This window comes from Neopsephotus bourkii, unplaced genomic scaffold, assembly GCF_033783945.1.
Source record: "Neopsephotus bourkii isolate Nb327-2 ecotype Australia unplaced genomic scaffold, CSIRO-AGI_Nbou_v1 NB_1825, whole genome shotgun sequence".
Classification (NCBI taxonomy): Eukaryota; Metazoa; Chordata; class Aves; order Psittaciformes; family Psittacidae; genus Neopsephotus; species Neopsephotus bourkii.
In genome coordinates, this window is record NW_026902298.1 from 10,446,856 (window position 1) to 10,465,726 (window position 18,871).

The 18,871-nt window shown below is 41.0% G+C and overlaps 1 protein-coding gene and 1 long non-coding RNA gene across 2 annotated transcripts in view; one reads left to right on the forward strand and one right to left on the reverse strand.

Moving 5' to 3' along the window:
• Window positions 1-7,309, reverse strand: part of CSTPP1 (centriolar satellite-associated tubulin polyglutamylase complex regulator 1) — an 85,208-nt gene extending 77,899 nt beyond the window's left edge. Inside the window, exon 1 of the mRNA XM_061343528.1 lies at window positions 7,111-7,309. Within this exon, the coding sequence (XP_061199512.1) occupies window positions 7,111-7,156 (46 nt within the window). The 5' untranslated portion in view covers window positions 7,157-7,309. The remainder of the gene's footprint in view (window positions 1-7,110) is intronic.
• A 244-nt stretch (window positions 7,310-7,553) lies between these two features.
• On the forward strand, window positions 7,554-12,692 carry LOC133207029 (uncharacterized). The gene is made up of 3 exons (XR_009723926.1): window positions 7,554-7,751; window positions 10,739-10,845; window positions 12,505-12,692. It is a non-coding gene; the product is annotated as an uncharacterized LOC133207029 (long non-coding RNA).
• Window positions 12,693-18,871: the final 6,179 nt, after the last annotated feature.

Consider the following 18,871-nt stretch of genomic DNA (forward strand, 5'->3'; position numbering starts at 1 on the left):
AGTACAGCTCCTCCAAAGCTGCTACAGCAGCACTCGGGAGAATGGTCTCTGATGGTATTACACCACATTCACACGCTCACATCCTATGATCATCCACATGCCCAATGTTTGAAGTGAATTTCGCAATGAATGCACTTTTGGCTTAGAACCAAATCAAGGGATAACAAGGGCTGATCAATTTAGGCATGGCCAGACTAAGTCATATAAATCTCCAGCTTACAAGGAAAAGGCAAAACGAGGATTACACCTACAGTCAAACCACAATCTCTATGGACTTCAATACAACAGATTAGACAATCAGAATTTACTCCATTTAGCCATAACTGCACCAAATGTTTTTGCATGTGTATTTAAAATAGTAAAAATAGTCCTTTTATAAGCCACAGAATGACCTGTTTCAACCTTCTTTTGAGAGCAAACAATCTGATTCATAGGACTGTCACTACAGTCCCTAATGAAGAGTCCCTCCCCAGCATCCCTATAGGCCCCCTTCAGATACTGCAAGACTGCTATGGGGTCTCCACACAGCCTTCTCTTCTCCAGGGTGAACAGCCCCATCTTTCTCAGCCTGTCTCCATACAGGAGATGCTCCAGCCCCTGATCATCCTCGTGGCTTCCTCTGGACTTGTTCCAACAGTTCCATGTCTTTTTTATGTTGAGGACACCAGAACTGCACACAATACTCCAAGTGAGGTCTCACGAGAGCAGAGTAGAGGGGCAGGATCACCTCCTTTGACCTGCTGGTCACGCTCCTTTTGATGCTGCCCAGGATACGGTTGGCTTTCTGTGCTGCAAGCACACACTGCTGGCTCATGTTAAGTTTCTCATCGACTATATTTTTATCATCAGCAGTGTTCAGGAACAGAGAAGATTAAGCCTTTAGAAGTAACTGACACAAATAGTACTGTGGCATGTGTACCTACTTCAGCATGTATTAGCAACACAATCCCATTAACCATATTGGTTTTGTGTATTAGTTTCCCAGTTTACCACTGAGATACATCTTCCAAATGCTACGTTGATAAGAAGTTCCTCTTCCCAATAAGTTTGCATTTTCTAAAGGCAGAGAGGAAAAATTGAAGATCAGTACACCAGCACACTTACTAAGAAGTGATGCTGCCTGAAATACTTGAAATGAACAGCAAACATGGGATGGCCAGAAGATGCAATAAAAATAGCAGCAAATGCTGCAAAAGAAAAATTGTGCCAAACAACCTGAAGAAAGAGTATGACTGGAATAAATTGGTATCAGATACTAAAACACACATCACATACCTTGTTTAAAAAAGCAGCAGAAGAGCCCTACAGCAGAGGTAAGTCCTTACTTATCAAATCAGCCAGCTACATTATTGCTCAACTCTACCCAAGAAATGACTTCTTCTGGAACATGAGTCGTCTACCAAAACAATTTGTACTGTATGCACATAAGAGGGCTTTTGATTTTATGGCTGGTTTGTTCCCAGCATAACTGAGTATGTTGAAAAACCATGAGTGGGAATTCCTGGATAAAACAACCAGCTTTTATTACTTCTTTGCCTTCGCAACTGAAGTGTCAGAAAGATACACTATTTGATGCAATCTACATCAATTCATTTCAGTTATCAGAAGTTAAAAAGCATAACAAACTGTAATGTATATGGAGTATTTCTGGCATTTTTTAATCTCTGAGAGCATAAAGTAAAAACTAAACACCTTTTCAGAATTTATCCTAAAATGGAGCTTAAATAAGGATGCTACTGTATGACCCACACTGGAAGGACACTTCTATGGTAAGACAAAATGGATTTCATGCAAATATTACTGAAATAATAAAGATGTAGGAAGGACTTAGTAAGGATACAGTCTGTAAAAACTGGAAGTTTTTACAGCATTAATGGTCTTTCAGGATGCTCTTTTTAATCTTTTCAGATATCATAAGGGATTTTATCTCTTCAGATATCACTAAGGAATGGCCTGAGCAAGAGAAGTATATGAACAAAACAAGCGACCTCAAAGCTAAAGCACTGCAGAGCTGTAGTTCCTTCCAGCTTTGCACATCTTCAAAGTGTAAGATCCTGTTAACTCTCAGAATTACTTTGTTTTTGAAGGACAGCACACGTGATGAAGTAAAAGCAGACATTGAGACACCAGAGATAACGCTATGATGTGAGACATATGTCCTCAACATAAAAAGGACACGGAGCTGCTGGAACAAGTCCAGAGGAGGCCACGAGGATGATCAGGGGATGAAGCACCTCCCGTATGAAGATAGGCTGGGAAAGTTGGGGTTGTTCAGCCTGGAGAAGAGAAGGCTGCGTGGAGACCTCATAGCAGCCTTCCAGTATCTGAAGGGGGCTACAAGGGTGCTGGAGAGGGACTCTTCACTAGGGACTGTAGTGATAGGACAAGGGGTAATAGGTTCAAATTTAATCAGGGGAAGTTTAGATTGGATATAAGGAAGAAGTTCTTTACTGTAAGGGTGGTGAGGCACTGGAACAGGTTGCCCAAAGAAGTGGTAAATGCTCCATCCCTGGCAGTGTTCAAGGCCAGGTTGGACAGAGCCTTGAGTGGCATGGTTTAGTGTGAGATGTCCTCCCTGCCCGTGGCAGGGGGTTGAATCTTAAGGTCCTTTCCAACCCAAGTAATTCTATGTTTCTATGAAATGTCCTGGTCCTCAGGAACACACTGCCAAGTGGCCACACAGCATAACTATACTGTGTTTTGTACATTCACTCTTTCATACTCAAATGAGAACTCTCTATTCTCAAGATTTCTCTTGGATTTCACCTGTTACTTTTGTAGTTAAGGCAGAAGTCTTGTAGTCCTACAGCAGCTTTAGGGATAAAACCTCCATCTTCTGGAGAAAGTTCAAGACTGAATCTAAGGAGATTCAAACTTAACTGACATTTCGACAAGCAAACTCTTACACATCAGTGGGGATGTCATTCATCTTTCACATTATAGTCCCCCTATGTAAACAACAGAGCAAGGAATAATTAAAAATACATAAATAAAAGTCTTGGTCTTCTCTTTGTAAGACCAGACTATCTCAGCCAGAGTGCCTCACTGGTGCTCATAAAGCATCTGACTAACAGGAGACTGTCAGCTGAGATGTCAGGATAACAAAGCAACCTATACACTGATTATGCTGTTAAAACGATTGCACTTGGATTCTCCAACTCAGTATTTCTTAAGGTTGCTCAGAAGAAGAGTAAAGCCTCAGTATCTGCAAAGTCTGTATAGAACATCATAAAATCATAGAATGGTATGGGTTGGAAAGGAGCTCAAAGTGCATCCAGTTCCAATCCCCTGCCACAGGGGCAGGGACACCTTCCACTAGAGAAGGCTGCTCCAAGCCCCTGTGTCCAGCCTGGCCTTGAACACTGCCAGGGATGGGGCAGCCACAGCTTCTCTGGGCACCCTGTGCCAGCACCTCAGCACCCTCACAGGGAAGAACTTCTTACTAATATCTAACCTAATTAGTTTAAAGCCATTCCCCTTTGTCCTATGACTACATGCCCTTGTAAAAAGAACACCTCCAGATTTTCTGTGGACTTCCTTTAGGTACTGGAAGCTGCTGTAAGGTCTTTCCAGACAAGGCTGACCAAGACCAACTGAAGTTCTCTGCTGGGAGCTACTCAGTTTTGTAAAAGCACCAATACCACGAACGTTCCTTCTAATCATGAAGCCTGAGACCTCTTATGAGAAAGATGAGGAAACATGACCATGTTTCTGGCACTTAATAGCCCCATGCTTTACAGATAAGGCACTTTCCTAACAGAGCATTTGTGTTCTTACACGTCTTATATTGGCAAAGGAAGAAAAGAAAGCACATCCTGGATTTGAGGAGTAGAAGGGAGAAGAATCCAGAGAAAAATAAAGTTCAGAAAATCATAAAAATCAACTGCTTTTTCTCCACAAGAAAGAGGGGAAGGCACACAACGTAAAGCTTCACAAGACAGCTGCATGAGCAGAACAATACACTAAATGCTCCATTGCCTGCTATAAATAACTGAGCAATCACCAGTTATTAAACCATAATGAGGAAAGCATGGAAAAGTGCCTCAAATAGACCTCATTTGCCTACTGTAGTTCCAGTCTCATCCATCAAATGAGAAGCACATTTTCATCACTATCCCCAAACACTAAATGTTGTTTATTCAGTGCAAATACTGTTTAAAATGTCCTGCTTGTTACAACATCTTCATTGTAGCCTTTCTGCCAACTCCACAGACCTCATCTCCTTTCCTATTCACTGAGCATCAATCATCTCTTTTCACCTACTTCCAGCTTCACAATCATTGTGGCATGAGATGTGCTGCCCCGATTTTTATTTTCCAAGAACTCTGCTGTACCAAAGCTTTGCAATTATTTTTCATCTTAAGGAAATACTTAATTTTCTCCCTGTTTTCCTCTATTTTAACTCACAACTGGGATGTTGAAGAGTTGGATGTGGATGAATCATCTCAAATAGAAAAAGAAAAAAGTAATGTAGCAAGTAGCATGGAATATTATTTTGGCCACTTATTTTATTTATTGGCCTGGCTTTGATATTGAAAAAGGAAACGGGAAAAAAGAGGTTAGGTGAAGATTGCACATTGCAGGTCAGGAAAGATGGTGCCATCTGATCTGGGAGCCTCAGAGAATACCTTACGTGGCAGCCTCGGGCAGCACAACTTCAGAATGAAGTTGCAGAGAGTGAAACTTGTTACAATTGCTTATAACCCCCCATCACACAACTACACTGATGAGACTTTGAGGCATGCAACAGAAGAAATCCAAAGAATGGTGATTTCAGAATGCCAGGTTAATGTAGAAAACCTAAAAGCATCTTATTCCCTCAGTAACAAAGTTTAATGGTGGGCTTGGCAGTCCTGGGTTGGACTTGATGATCTCAAAGGTCTTTTCCAACGTGGCTGATGCTATGATTCTATGATTACGAGAATGTGTGGAGAGGCGGATTTATTGGAGGGGAGGAGAGTTGTTGTTTTGGTGAGGAGGTTGGTTGGTTGGTTGATTTTTAACCACTTTCCTACTGCTAATACACAATCCAGTAGGACATGTGAGCAGTTTGGTAAGCTACAAAATCTCACTAAGACAAAGCCATTGTTACTGGTAACATTTAGAGCTAATAAAGACACCATCACGTACCGGACACATTTTCCCCTCTAATGGACCACAGATATTGCAATCTAAAGAGAAGGACATACTAAGTGATCAATAGAAATGGCTCTTGTACAAGTTACGGCTCAATCTGACCTACTCACACGTGTGTCTTTTTCTGACCCCAGTGTTAGAATAATTTTAAAGGTTTTACAAAATGAAAAGGGAATTGTAGATCAGAATGGCCTACTTTAAGCAGACCAATACAGCTGCTTGCACCCAACACTCACACATCTCTTAGAAGTCTCAGTTCTCAACTTCAGATGTGAAACAGAAAACCTGTTTATTTTTACAGTTCAACAATTTTTAGTGTGCTTCCTAAGTTGTTTGGGAGATTCAATCCTTACCAACAAGTTTCACACAAGTAGAAGTGCCTATTTCATTAAAAACAATAAAATGAACCTAAAACTAAATTGGCTCATTTTGCAAGTTTCAGCCTAGAGCAACTCTGGAAAAGTTACGAGTCTGTCTGCTAATGTGTAGGTTGAAAATGCTGATGCAGTGTGATACATTAGTACAAAACCAAAGGGTGTATCTACATGGCACACTGTGATACTGCTCTCAAATACCTGAACCAGCTCCAGAACTGAAATCAGCAATAAGAACTTCAGTAAAGTGAGTCTCCTGAGGATCACCCCAAACAAACCGCAAACTGAGCACTAAACACTTATTTCTGCCCTGAGTTTCTTTAACACAGACTAGCATTGCAGTTATGTAGGTAGGCACAAAATACCCTAACAGAAGCCTAGCAGCAAGAGCATAAAGAGATTCTACTCTAAGACAAATTAGATCACTCCTTTGCTAATAAGTTATCTTTCTTTAGCACTATGATGTGCTTTGAACTAAGTCAGATGCCTCCTCATTAACACTATTGCTAGGCAAAACAAACAAGGCTCTTTTAGCCTCCTCCCTGCAAGACAAGTTTTCCATTTACTGGAAGCCAGCAATGTTTCTCTAGTCTTATGCCAATTTTGACTTATAAGAGATGGCAAAATCACCGTGGAACAAGTAGCACAAAACAATCCATGCCATTTCTGACCTATCCTTGTACATGAAAACCATGGTAAACTATAGATACCTTTGAAATGGTTATTACCAAACAGCCTCTTAGGCCTAGAAAGTAATGGCTGAAGATTTTCACTTCAAAAATAGTCTTGAACACATTCCAAATGCTTACTACTTGTAATTCATCTCCTCTTTAGCAATTAAATGAAGTCATATTGACTTTATTCCATCCTAATTATTTCTATTTGACATATTAACACTGAATCACTTTGTTCCTTAGTTTCCTGGAACATCAAGCAATAACACAGACTGTTAGATACAACTTAAAAGGATGCAGGCTGTAAAAGAGTGGCTGCTTCATAAACTAGAAGATTTCCGTTTTATGTGGGACACATTATCAATATTGCCTTATTTCAGAGGAAAAGGTGACATTCAAACCATCTCCCAACATAAGAAGCGCACTCTTTCCAGTGCTGGGAAATGAGCATAAAATAAGGTTTCTCACATGGATCTGTCAGCAAAGCAGGTTGATAACGGGCTAAATGAGGTCACAGTCTGCCATAGAGCAGCTGGACGTTGCTTGCCACTACTCACACCGTGCAGATGAGCCAGGGGAGGAGACCGCGGCTCTCCACCCTCACACCGGCGCTGCCTTGGCGGTCACCACGGGGTGCTCCCTGTGCCCGAGAGGGCCCCGCAGCCCTGCCACCTCAGGGGATCACCCGGAGAAGCAGCGCTCTGTAACACCGACCTGTACCCCCCGGTGTTGCCCCCTCCGGAGCCGAGAACGCAGACACGGAGTCAGCCCGACCCGGCCAGCCGCAGCGCAGCTGAGGGGCACCCCACGGGCCTGCAGCCAGGCCGCAGGCACCCCCGACCCCACCACATGCCGGGCCGCAGCACAGCCAAGGGACGGGGCCCTCGGGGGGCTGCCTCGCCTCGCCGCGCCGCACCGCTCCTCACCCAGGTACTCAGGCCCCGGCAGCGAGAGCCGCTCGGGGCTCAGCATCCTCCTGCCGCCGCTGCCGCTCCCTCCCCGCTTCCGCCCGTTTCCAAGGCGCCCGACGCTCCCGGCGCTGCTCGGCCGCTCGCCCCGGCTGGGAACACGCCCCCTCGCCGATAGAGTTCCGCCCCCAAAACCGCCCGGGCACGCATCGTAGCCCGGGCTTAGTTCCCTCCGTGCCTCACCACCCTTGAGTGAGGGCCAGCGGCCTCACCCCGGTAGCCTGGGCAGTCTGCACAGGTCAGGGGCTGCGGGCAAGGGTGGAAGGTTGTGAGGTACCTTGTAGGAAGGGTCTCCGGGGGTGCATGGTGACATGGCAGCCTGGCCTTGAGGAAGGGGCCATGGGCAATATGGAACCCTGGCCTCGAAGAAGGGGCTAGGGGCAATACAGTGGCCTAACTGTGAGGAGGGGCAATGGACAGCATGGTCTGGGACTAAGGGACACCTTAGGGAGAAGAGCTAGTGAAGCCAAACGGGCAAAATGGCACAAGGAGTTGCATGTGTAATGTCATTCTGGTGAGATCTAGGTTGGAAATGAAAAAGGGCCTAAAGCTAGGGATGGTTGGGACTACAGCTATGGAAGAAAGACTGTAATTTGAAGGTGAGTGGTAGTAAGTTAATGAAGGACACTTGTGTAACATTCTTATTCCAGAGAACAGGGGCTGGACAGCAAGACCAGGAAGGTCCTTTACAGCTGTGTTCTACCCACACCACTCCTGCTTTTCTGCAACTCTTGTCCTCGGGAGAGGGAGATGAGGAGCATCAGGAATCTTCCTTCACATGAAAGTAAGAACTAGCAGAAAAGTCCCGAGCCACAGGCTCTCTTTTACCTTGTCTGGGAATGGTCCTTATCCCAGGGATGCCGGAGAAGCAGAGCCCTTCACATGGCTGGAGGCAGCCCTGCAGGCTCCTGTTCCCCAAAACCTGATGGGGCTACAATTTCCAGATTACTTCACAGTTTCTTGTATCACTGTTAGAAAAAATTCCAGCCCAGGATGTAATCCCAGGAGTTAAAGAAAGGACTGGAAGAGCTCTCTGTGCCTTTACTGACAAATGCCAAAGAGGGGCAATTAAATAAACCACTTGTGCATACATATAACCTGCCCTTATTCCACTGTAGGAAAGACCTGAGCATGACTATGATCAGCTCAATCTATTCTTAAAGGACAGCCACAGTTAAAAAGGCCGAAGAGGATGTTATAACTTACCCGTACATAACCCCCTGGTTATGTGCTGTAAATAGCCTGGACTATTCCACTGTCTTTGGCTTGCTTTGTCTTTAAAAGGATATGGCTTAGATATAAATATTTCAAAGATGGGCAGAGAGAATTATTTAGGGAGCAGACAATGAAATACTCCAGTGTGAAGAAGGACTGGAAAAATTAAGATTGGTTTAAAGAGGCTAGACATAACATGTAAAATGATGCTACCTAAAATCATTTGTGCTTATTACAAGTGAAGCTCATTAAAACATCCTATTTATTCAGTTTTGCTGTTTGCACGTTTGGGCATAGGCTATAAATTTAAAGATGGGGATTTTTTATAACAGATACAATTAGATTGTAGAATACATGGACACAACATACTTTTGAGGCCAGGAATTTAGCTGAATTTAGAAAAGAAGTGGATACTTTCAAGCAGTATGAGAAAGCACAGGATTATGTTGTTACACATGAAAGCATATTGGAAAAAGAGCACAGCATCTGTAGGAATATGAACTGTCCCAGTTCACAGTGAAGCCTCTCATCTGACTAATGCGGTTTTGGAAAACAGTTTTCCTAACATGATGTCTATTCCATAACTGCTCATTTCAGGGTTTCTGGCACTTCTCAGTGAGGTATCTGGTTCTAGCTCACTGTTGGAGAGGAGAAAGGGAATTTGATAGACCCCCTGTGATCATTTGGTTCAGGAGCACAGTTCCTGTGCTTTTAAAACTAGGCTCAAGGTCTTTGTTTTCACAAGAAGCCCTTTATCCTCAGCCAGGCTGTTTCACTGATGTTCAAAAACCAAATGTAAAAGCTTTCCCCTCTCATAGTGTTGGTCAGCTGAGCTGGTGGGAGCCTTCTACAGGTTGGGCACTGTTTCTTTTTGTTGCGTAAACCACAGTTTATCCTTGATCGGTATCTGGAGCACTCATTTGCAAGAGGCCTTTAAAGTCCCATTTTAACTATTACATTCTAGTATCTCTCTGTGTGGGCATTTATTTATTTTATTCTTGTTCCTGTGTGTTCTCTATGGGTTGGACTTTGTTATTTCCTTTAAGCCAGCTAAGGGAATCCTTTTGGACACTGAGCCCATTTGTGGTTTTAATAACGATAAGTTTCAGTAGTAGTGGCGCCTGACTGTTAACAGCTCAAAGAAAACTATATAAAAACAAGATGTTGTTTCTGGAGCCATTTATAGACTTCCCTGTTTACTATTATTTCTCTTCTGGGCTTGGCAGAGCTACGATTAGGTGATATATCAGCTGCAGCACCTGTTCTCTCATGCTCATGACTTGAAAAGGGAGAAATGCTGCCAGCCTGACCATAGGCACTGAATTTTCTTTTCCATATTGATTTTAGATCCATAGACTAGAGCATTTTAACAAATTAGGAAGCCTTTCCTGGGTCACTGGAAAACATCTGCTGCCTCAAGAGGGGCAAATCTATCAGGGATTTAATGTTCTTTTGCACCCAGCTGAAATAATGAAAAAAAGCATTTTTCTCTGTAACAAACCCTTGGTAAATTATCAGAAGTGCAGGTCTTACTTTAGGGCAAAACTATGGGAGGACACTTTAGGGTCACCGTTTACCCTGGGAATCTTGGTGATACTTGCATCTCTTAACTAAAATTGCTGAATTTTGTCTACCGTGGACATTTGGGTATCTAAATCAGTATTTCAGGAAGGATCAGTTGAATTGCATGGGTACATCTTGTGCACACCCTCTTTCAGATTTTAAGTGACCTTAATTTGATTTAGCTTAATTCAGTTAAAAGTGTGGTTTAAGTAGTCTTTCAGAAATCATACCTTTGGGTAAATTGAGCTAATTTACTTACATGAAAGTCCATGTGAGCACAAGTTTGAAAATAGTCAGTGGTATGACTTAAACTATGCCATGAAAGAAAATGCCCTTATTGTGTTACCATGCATGGACTGCAAAATTCCTTCCTATGACAGTTTTATAGGTGTTTCTCACTAATTTGGCTTAAATCAGATTTCTGTTTTCCTCCATTCCCACATACTTTCCCTCACTATGTTAATTGCTTAGCTTACTCTTTGCTGGTTTTATATTCACCTTCCTAAACGATACTATCATTGTTGAGCTGAAATATTTTGCTTTTATTAGCCAAAGTTCTCCTGACAAACAGCTCCTCTTTCAGAGAGAGTATTATATAGAATAATAAACAGGACCAAATATCAAGCAACAAATTCCAGAGGAAATGCCTTGTTTTAAGCAGACTGAGTCATTTTGTCTGGCTTCTATTACTTTGTCTTGGAATGAAATATTTTATTTCCTTAGAATTTTAACAATTATTGTTAAAGTAGTTATAATAAAGCCTTGACATACTGGAAGAAAGTTAACTTTTCTATTTTTCGTTGTTCAGGTGACAGCTGGAAGTACTATTGCTTTACACATTACAACTAAAATGTACAAAGAACTAGACCATGGGCAGTCTTCAGGCCTGTTCCATCTGACTTCTGTGAAATTAATGTAAGCCACTTTCACACAAACACGGGGAAACTGTCTCTAGCCCTTGTTCATCCTTTGGTGTCAGAAGCCTTGTCCTGTTCTAAAACAGTTAGCTAAGAACCTGTCTTGTGCAAGACTTTGCTTTTGCTGGTTTGATGTTACTTTGTATTGTTTGAGGATTCCCACACATTTGCCAACTGAGCTTTACTTAGTGCATAATAATACAGTTGCAAGTTCAATAACAAAACGTGTTTTATCGTAACACACACAAAAACCAAATTGTACTGAGAGGAGAAAAACATTGACCTAAACAACTGTCAGTCTTTACTGATAATCTGTTATTTTGGGCACCAGAGCAGAGATAAGTTTTTGAGGAAGGATCTGAAAAAAATGGAGAATAAAAGCTTCATGTGCTATTATTTATGTAAAGTATTAGAAATCTTATAAGTGCAATTAGGATTCTATTATGCAAGATGTTATAAAAATCAATGGCACTGAAGCTGGATGATTCATTTATGAGTCAGTTGCAAACCCATAAAAACCTCCCATTAAGTTCCTGATTTAATAATTATTTTTATGAATTGTGACCAAACTCTCTAAACACATGCACTAAAAATAAGATTATCTAAAATAAAGAGGTCAGCCAAAATCACAATGAAATTATGTGATGGAATCTGTGTTTTCGTGTTGTTGATTTCTCAGGAGACACTTACAGAGAAAGATCCAGTACTTTCAGTGTTTGTCCTAATCTGAGTCTTCTCATCTGAATGAACTATTTATCTGGTCCACATGCAGCACAGTGGTTTTGCACAAGTAAATGAATCATTTTTCTCTAATAATGCAGTATTAATACTAGTTTAACTCTTCAGGTTAAGTCTGGACAAACTGGTAGGACTAACATCGTTCTTTAAGATCAAGGGACTCTAGAGATATAAGATTAACAAAGTTTTTATCATTCCTAACATCTACCACAAGTTGAAATCTGTAAATAACTCTTTGTTTTCCAGCTAGTGATAGAACATGATGACAACAGCAGCTCTCTTAAATAGCCAGCATTTGTACCATTAAAGGGCTTAAATTTAGCATGTGCAATTGTACCTGTAAGTAAGTCTTAAGAATACACTTAACTGTTAAGATGTCATAAGTATGCAGGAAGTTGTGCTGTGAACATTGTGCATTTGTAGTTTCTGTTTTATTTACTAGTTTAGCTGCATTTCAATCTGGATTGATGAGATTTTCTCCTTGAAATGTTGGACAGCAAGAAAGTAGAGATCTGATCTAATTTCCAGATCTCTCTAGATTGATGAATTTTATGTTCACCTGAGAATTTAGGTCTAATCAAGCTTCCAGATCCTTGTATTTTAAATACAAAATGTTCATCTACTCTTTAGAAGAATCTACTCTGTAGAATTTAGAAGGCACACTTCTAAATTTGGGGTAATCTGCTTATCAGATGAGGGAATATCATTATGACAGGTCCTGTGGCTTAAGGAGGCCACATCTTCATTTTAAAATCAAGGGTAGCTCTAAGTTGTATGATGGATTCCTGGCACATATTAAATGCACTGACCAAATTCTGATTCGTTTGGATCCCAATGTTAGCAAGCAAAGTTGGCCTTTTAGGTAACAGCAAACTGTTGAAAGACTCTCCTTCAGGTTTTGTTCCCATTATCTTGTTAGAAAGGAAAGGACAACATCTTTAAAAGTACTTAAGTACCAAGCAAGTGACCCTTCTGTGCTGGAATGCTGCCCCACTAATGATGCAGAGAAGAAAAACAGCCCTTTCTGGCAGAGTTTGCAGGATCTCTCATGCCAAACAAGAAAGTCTAAAATGTCTGGTAAAAATAAATATCACTATGAAATTCTGGCACGGGAAATATTTCTGACAGCCAAGACTTAGCTCATCCTGGGGGGTAACCTAAGAAGGCCTGCAATTTTCATTCTTTATTCGTACTTATTGAATGTCCTTGCAAACATAAGCTGCCAGGATGCATTACCTATTAGACCAGGTGTCTGTGTGAAAGAATTATTATGAGTAAATGGCTTTCTCTGTGAACAAGAGAGTAGGCAAATCTGTGTGGGAGAGAGCTGTTGCTTCTTGGGCTGAAGTAAAGCAGTAACTGATGGCTGTTCTGGCCAGCTGTTAGGGGGAAGGTGTGTTATTTTGTGTGCAGTACAGAGATTTAGCATATCCAAAGTCCTTGTCTTGTAATGTCTAAATGGAAAAACAAATGATGGAAGCTGGGGGGGGGGAATGGGGAGAATAACCAAAAAACCCTCAACAAAAGAACAAAACAAAAAGAAAGAGATCACAGATTCATTCAAATTCTTGCAAAACAATCCTTAGTTCTGCACACTAGTTACGCAAAAGAGAGTCTGAGTATTAGGGCTGTTGTGAGGGAGCACTTTGGAACCAGGCAGCTATGCAAAAGCTCAGGTCAGTTGTTGGGATTTTTTGTAGTGAAGCACACACTGGTATCCCAGTCATTTACTCTGTACTGTTAAGAGTCCAGTGATGAATGTTTTTTCCTTTCTGGTACATAATACTCAAGGTGTTTTCAAGAGTAACATCTTTGTGGAGTCACTAGAAGAGAAGAGACCAGAAGATGATGCAATGATTGGTGTCCTTAGCAGTTGAGGAGCAGTGGATGGGAGATGAAAAGGGTAGTATGCAAATCACTTAGAGAAGATAATCCATGGGAGACTGAAACAGCAAATGAAGATAATGGCAATTAATTCTAAGCAGAATAGAGGGAATGTAGAACTTCTTCCAAAATATGGTAGCAAATGAAGACATTGATTGAGTTTCACCTGAGGAATGTATTTAGATCTCTCTCTTGTCAACTTCATCATGGTAGTTTTTAAACCAAAGCAAAATAGATTGACCATTCTGCCTTTGAAACTGATGATGACATGTTAGTAAGAAAATATCCTCAAGGTTCCAGCTCTTTATGTATTAAACTCTACACAGTGTTAATGAAAGAGGATCTGTTCCTTGAACACTTACAGGTTAGCTGTAGATCTGAGTTTCTCTCAAACTCTGTGACTAGAGTCCACTTTTGATATTTACTAAGCATACTCAGTGTGCTCTGATTTAAGTGAAACAGAAACCTGTACTCTTTGTGACAGGGGTTTTGCTGTGCATTAAAAGCATGGCTTTGTGCTTGCTGAAGTCATCAATAAAGTTTCCATCAACTGTGCTGACCTAGAATGAAGCATAAATGGAAATGCAGTACACAAACCTACATTACCTTGAACTCAGCTTGCTAACATGATGTTAATATGTTTAAGAATCCTAAAATGGCAATGAGATGGCTGGACACAGGTATATGTGGCTAGGAGAGAGGTTGGACACGTGAGTATAGGTGTGGGTGGCTGATTTCAGACTCATGTGGAGGGTGTGTGCAACTCTGGATCTTGCTCCCACCTGTGCTTTTATACAGGTCTAAGTGCTGGTAAGAAGCAATTAATTTGTTCCCTCATTCACGTTTATCAAGAGCTAATATGAGAGAGGGAGAGGTGTTAAGAGGCATCTCTGATTCAGCCACCTGATAGGAAAGCAGATGGTTGACATGCCGTATCTCTTATCAGAAAGACTCAAGGGTTATATCTTGTGCATGCTGGCAGTACTTGCCTAACCCATCATGCCAGTAAGGTATTAGAACTGAATCATCTTCAAGAAAGAAAACACTCTTTATCTGTCTGTCTACATTTTTACATCTCCATAGTGGCAGGGCTTCTGCAAACAAGAAAGGGTTGTGAGCTGAGGGAAAGACATGTTTATGTCTTTCACATCTATTCCTGTGACTACTTTTTCTCTTACAAGTATTCTTGTTTTCTGAGAAAGGAAAACTCAGCGCATCAAAAATGCTCCACATACTGAGACATAAGGTCACCTTTCTTTCTGATTGTGTGATTGATTGCTACCACAAACTTTTTAACTGAATACAGAGACTGTTGATGATAAACCACATTAACAGCTTGAAGTCAAAGACAGACACTGGTGTTCAGTTCTTTGGAAAATGCTTCTCTGCACAGTCAAAAATTAATCTAGGAGCCACAACTTATTACTTATCCATTTGAATGTGTTTGGAGAATAAAAAGGGTTAGGCTTCTGTCTTCAAAATGAATCCTTCTACTGCTAGCTTTTAAAAGAACATTTTCCTTTTATGCTCATCCTCTTTCCTCCTCTTTTTTTCTGTGCCAGACTCAAGGTATTAAGCTGTGCTGTTCCTAAGGCTAGGCCACAGGCTACCTTTGCAATGCAGACATTGTGCAAGGCCTGGGTAAATGCCATTTCACTGCAGGGAGGAGTCTCAGCAGGAATAAAAGAGGGTGTATTTGCATTATTTTTACATAGAGGATGTAAGGGAACCAGCAAAAGAAGGAGCACAACCAGCTTGCAAGACACCCAGGAAGAGCTAGCATCTCAAAGAAAACATGAAGAAAGGTTTGGTGTTGTAGGTTGTTTCCTTTCCCTAGTTTGAAAGTCAATTTACATAAGGTTTGGGGTTTGGGTGTTGTTGGTTGGGTGTTTTCCCCCCAGAGTGGAAGATTGAGCAGCCTGGCAGGTTGATTTCAGTCCCACTTTCCACACACACACACACACACACACACACACACACACACACACACACACACACACAAAATGAGGGTTTCAGACGATGAAGCTGCACTTTGGTCATTAAGTTACAAAGGGCCTTTTGCAAGATTCTCCCTATCTCGGCTTCTGAATGTAGCCATTTAATGTAATCTTCAGTTTTGCTGTTCTGCACTTAGAATTGATGGTGATTCACGAGATGATCACAGTTTCCCAAAATAAATGTGCAATTGGAATGCGTAAAAGGCAACAGACAGATGAAGGGTGGAGAAAATGAAGTAACACATAAGCTGTAACTTATTAACCTAAACCTGATTTTGATGTAAATGCTGGTATTGTGGTAGCACTGCAACATGGATTGCAGTGTTGGCATTGGCACATGGCACATGCATGGCACATGGCACATGCATGGCACATGGATTACTTTTTTCTTAAGAATAAGTGAGCAGGAATTTGAGAAACACTGTCAAGGACAGTGGTGACAGGGTCTTTACATGTCCAACAGTGAATTCGGAGGCTCAACTGATAACTGCATCTTCCTACGTAGGGGTAAAATCTTGACACTTCACTTGGTATTCTAGGCTACCACCTCTTTGGTTCAGTGGTAATACTGATGTGGAACTGATGTGGATAATGGGGGAGTAATGACAGAAATTAAAGGGGCCATTGGAAAAAAACTGTAGTCTGATAACATGGAAACTGTGATTTTATCTTGAACTTAGAGCTCTGTTGGGAGCAGCTTGCTATTTTCCTGGCTCTTCTGTTCAGTTAGAGAATCTGATCAACCAGAGCCTAGGGTTTGTAATGACCTTTCCAATTAGAATTTTCCAGATTATATCCATTGTGGAACTTGGGTTTGGGAGCAGTCCCAAAAGATCACCAAGTACAGCCTGCACTGCATCAAGACTAAATATATTAAGGCTAATACCAGCAAGCTTACCAAACTTTGCTCCTAAAAATTTCCAGTGGAAGTTTCCAGCCAGCTCCAGTGTTGAAAACCCCTTAGTTGGAATGCTGATCAGCAAAATCTTTTAAGCCTTTCTTGTCACAAATCATGTTTACTCTTTCATGTCTTTCTACTGGAGCCATCGAGGATAACTGATCAACATCTCTCTAATGAGCTCGTGTGTATCAGAAAGCTGCATCTCACTTGAAGCTTTTATTTTCTTGACTAAGGCAAATCTAATTCCTTCAGCTTTTTCTCAGAGGGGTTTCTTTTTCCACTCCTTGTTCTTGCTCTTTTCTTGTTTCTCTTCAGCTGTGTTTATATTCCTAAGGTGTTCAACCAGGGACAGACCCAGCCACTTGGGACTTGAGTACTATGCAAAGTTAAGGAATCAAACAAATTGTCTTGCACATGACACACCTGCTGGTGCATTCCAGAATTAAACACATTTCTTGGCAGTTGTACTGCACTGTTGATTTATGTTGTTTGTTATCCGTACAAGCCTAAGAGCTGTTCTTGCTGTATTTCTGTATAGTCAGGAATTCACAATGTTTATTGATGTCCTTCCTAACAATAATCATTTATATTTCTCATTGCTGCTTTTTAAATTGTTTTTTTGGATATGTCCGATTTGTCAATAGCATTTGGGGTGTCTGATCTCATCCTTCCTGGCGCTTGCATCTCCTGCCATTGTTTTGAGGTTATCAGGTTCTTTATCACAGGCTTTATAAGCATAAATATTGCATAATTTCAGTTGTCAGTGAACATACTAAACAAACAGAGCTTAGGACAGACCCTGAAAGGTGTCTTTGTGAGGTGCATTTGCATTTTGATGACTAACCACTAATGACCACTGTGGTCTCCTTCTATCAGATGCCTGCACACCTTCCACTGATTGTATTTAAAATGTTCATTCTATGGAAGTGCCTTGTGGGATGGTGCCAAAAGCCAGACTAGATGTATCGTGTCCATTGCCTTATGCTTACCCAGTGAGCTGAACACCACTTAAAAAAGGGGAACCTGGCTTAGAGCAAACGTATTTTGCCCATTTTCCATGTGCTTTTTTCATGCTATGAAATCAATTCAGGCTATCTCAACTATTTAAAACACAATTACTCCAAACCTTTCTGAACATAGTAATTAAGCTATCTGATCTGTCATCTAGGAAACTTGATGTGTGGAGAAGCATCTTCCCAAGGAAGGAATGCTTTAAAAATACTTTAACAGGTAAGACCAAAACTGTCCATCCTGTTTTTTCTTTTTCCCTTTTTAAACTTCTTCTTAAGGTCTTTGCAGTTTAAAAATAGTTAAAGTGTAATGTCCCCTAGTAATCCTACCTGGTTCTGCTTCCTTTCTTTCTTCTTCTTCCAGTAACACCATGTCCTTGGTTTTCTTTTTTCCTGACATAGGGTTGCTATTTAAAATGACTCTGAAAATGATGCCAACTTATACTATTATTTCATAATATCTATTTTCTGTCATTGGACTGGTTTATTTCTCCAATCTGTCTATTTGGAGGGGGGAAGAATTATGTCTGGAAATGGTTACTAGGATAATAATCTTCTTCCTGTTCCCTTTATAATGACTGGTGGGTTTTTTTGATTAGCATGTTGTCATATAAATTAATTGTCCATTATATTTAACTGACTTCTTTCTCATCTGTCTCACAATACTTGTGTTATTTATCATTTATCAGTGATCTATAAATTATCACAAGCTACTTAATAATGTTCCTTCCTCATAGCTGTGGGTAAAAGCAACTACCTTGTGCACGGGTTGAAGTGCATTCTGATACTGATATTGTCTTTCTTATAGTGAAAGAGGCAAGTCCTAAGCATATGGTTAAGTTTTACTGGCACTATTTAGCAACCCTTCTACTTTTCTTTCACCAAAAATATCCATTTTACACTGCGTAAATCTACTTTCAAGTTATCTCTCAAAGACCCCACATGGACTCAGGGATCTATTCAATCATAGTCTTGCATCAACAGGTAGGAAATTGAGGGGTTTATAATACAGATTTCTGTCTGCTCAGCTGCAGCCTGTTGAGGAGCTTGTTGTGAAAGCCAATCCTTCGTGCTTCTCTAACATTTCACTAGGGGATTTCAAAATGATTTATAAGACAGATACAATTTAGGGAAGTTGAGCCTGGACAGGAAAGTGATTTAGCAGAATTCAGTGCAATATGCAGAGGACTGGTAAACACACTTAAGCACAAGTGGGTAAAAACATTTGTTCCCTGGGGAGAGAAGCACTGAAGAGCTAACAAGTGAATTTATTTGTGTTTAGGACAATATCTTTCAAGAGGCTTTTGTTTCAAGCACAGGAAAATACTCCTCTCAACTGCTTGGGAGACTGTTCCATGACCTAAGTATATAATTATCAGGAAGTTCTGGGCCCTGTGTCTGTGCTTTATCACATTCAGTACTTCGGCATCTAATCTTCTGACAAGCTTCTGTGAGCCTGAAGTCAGCCAGGGCTGCTCTCGTTTATACTACCTG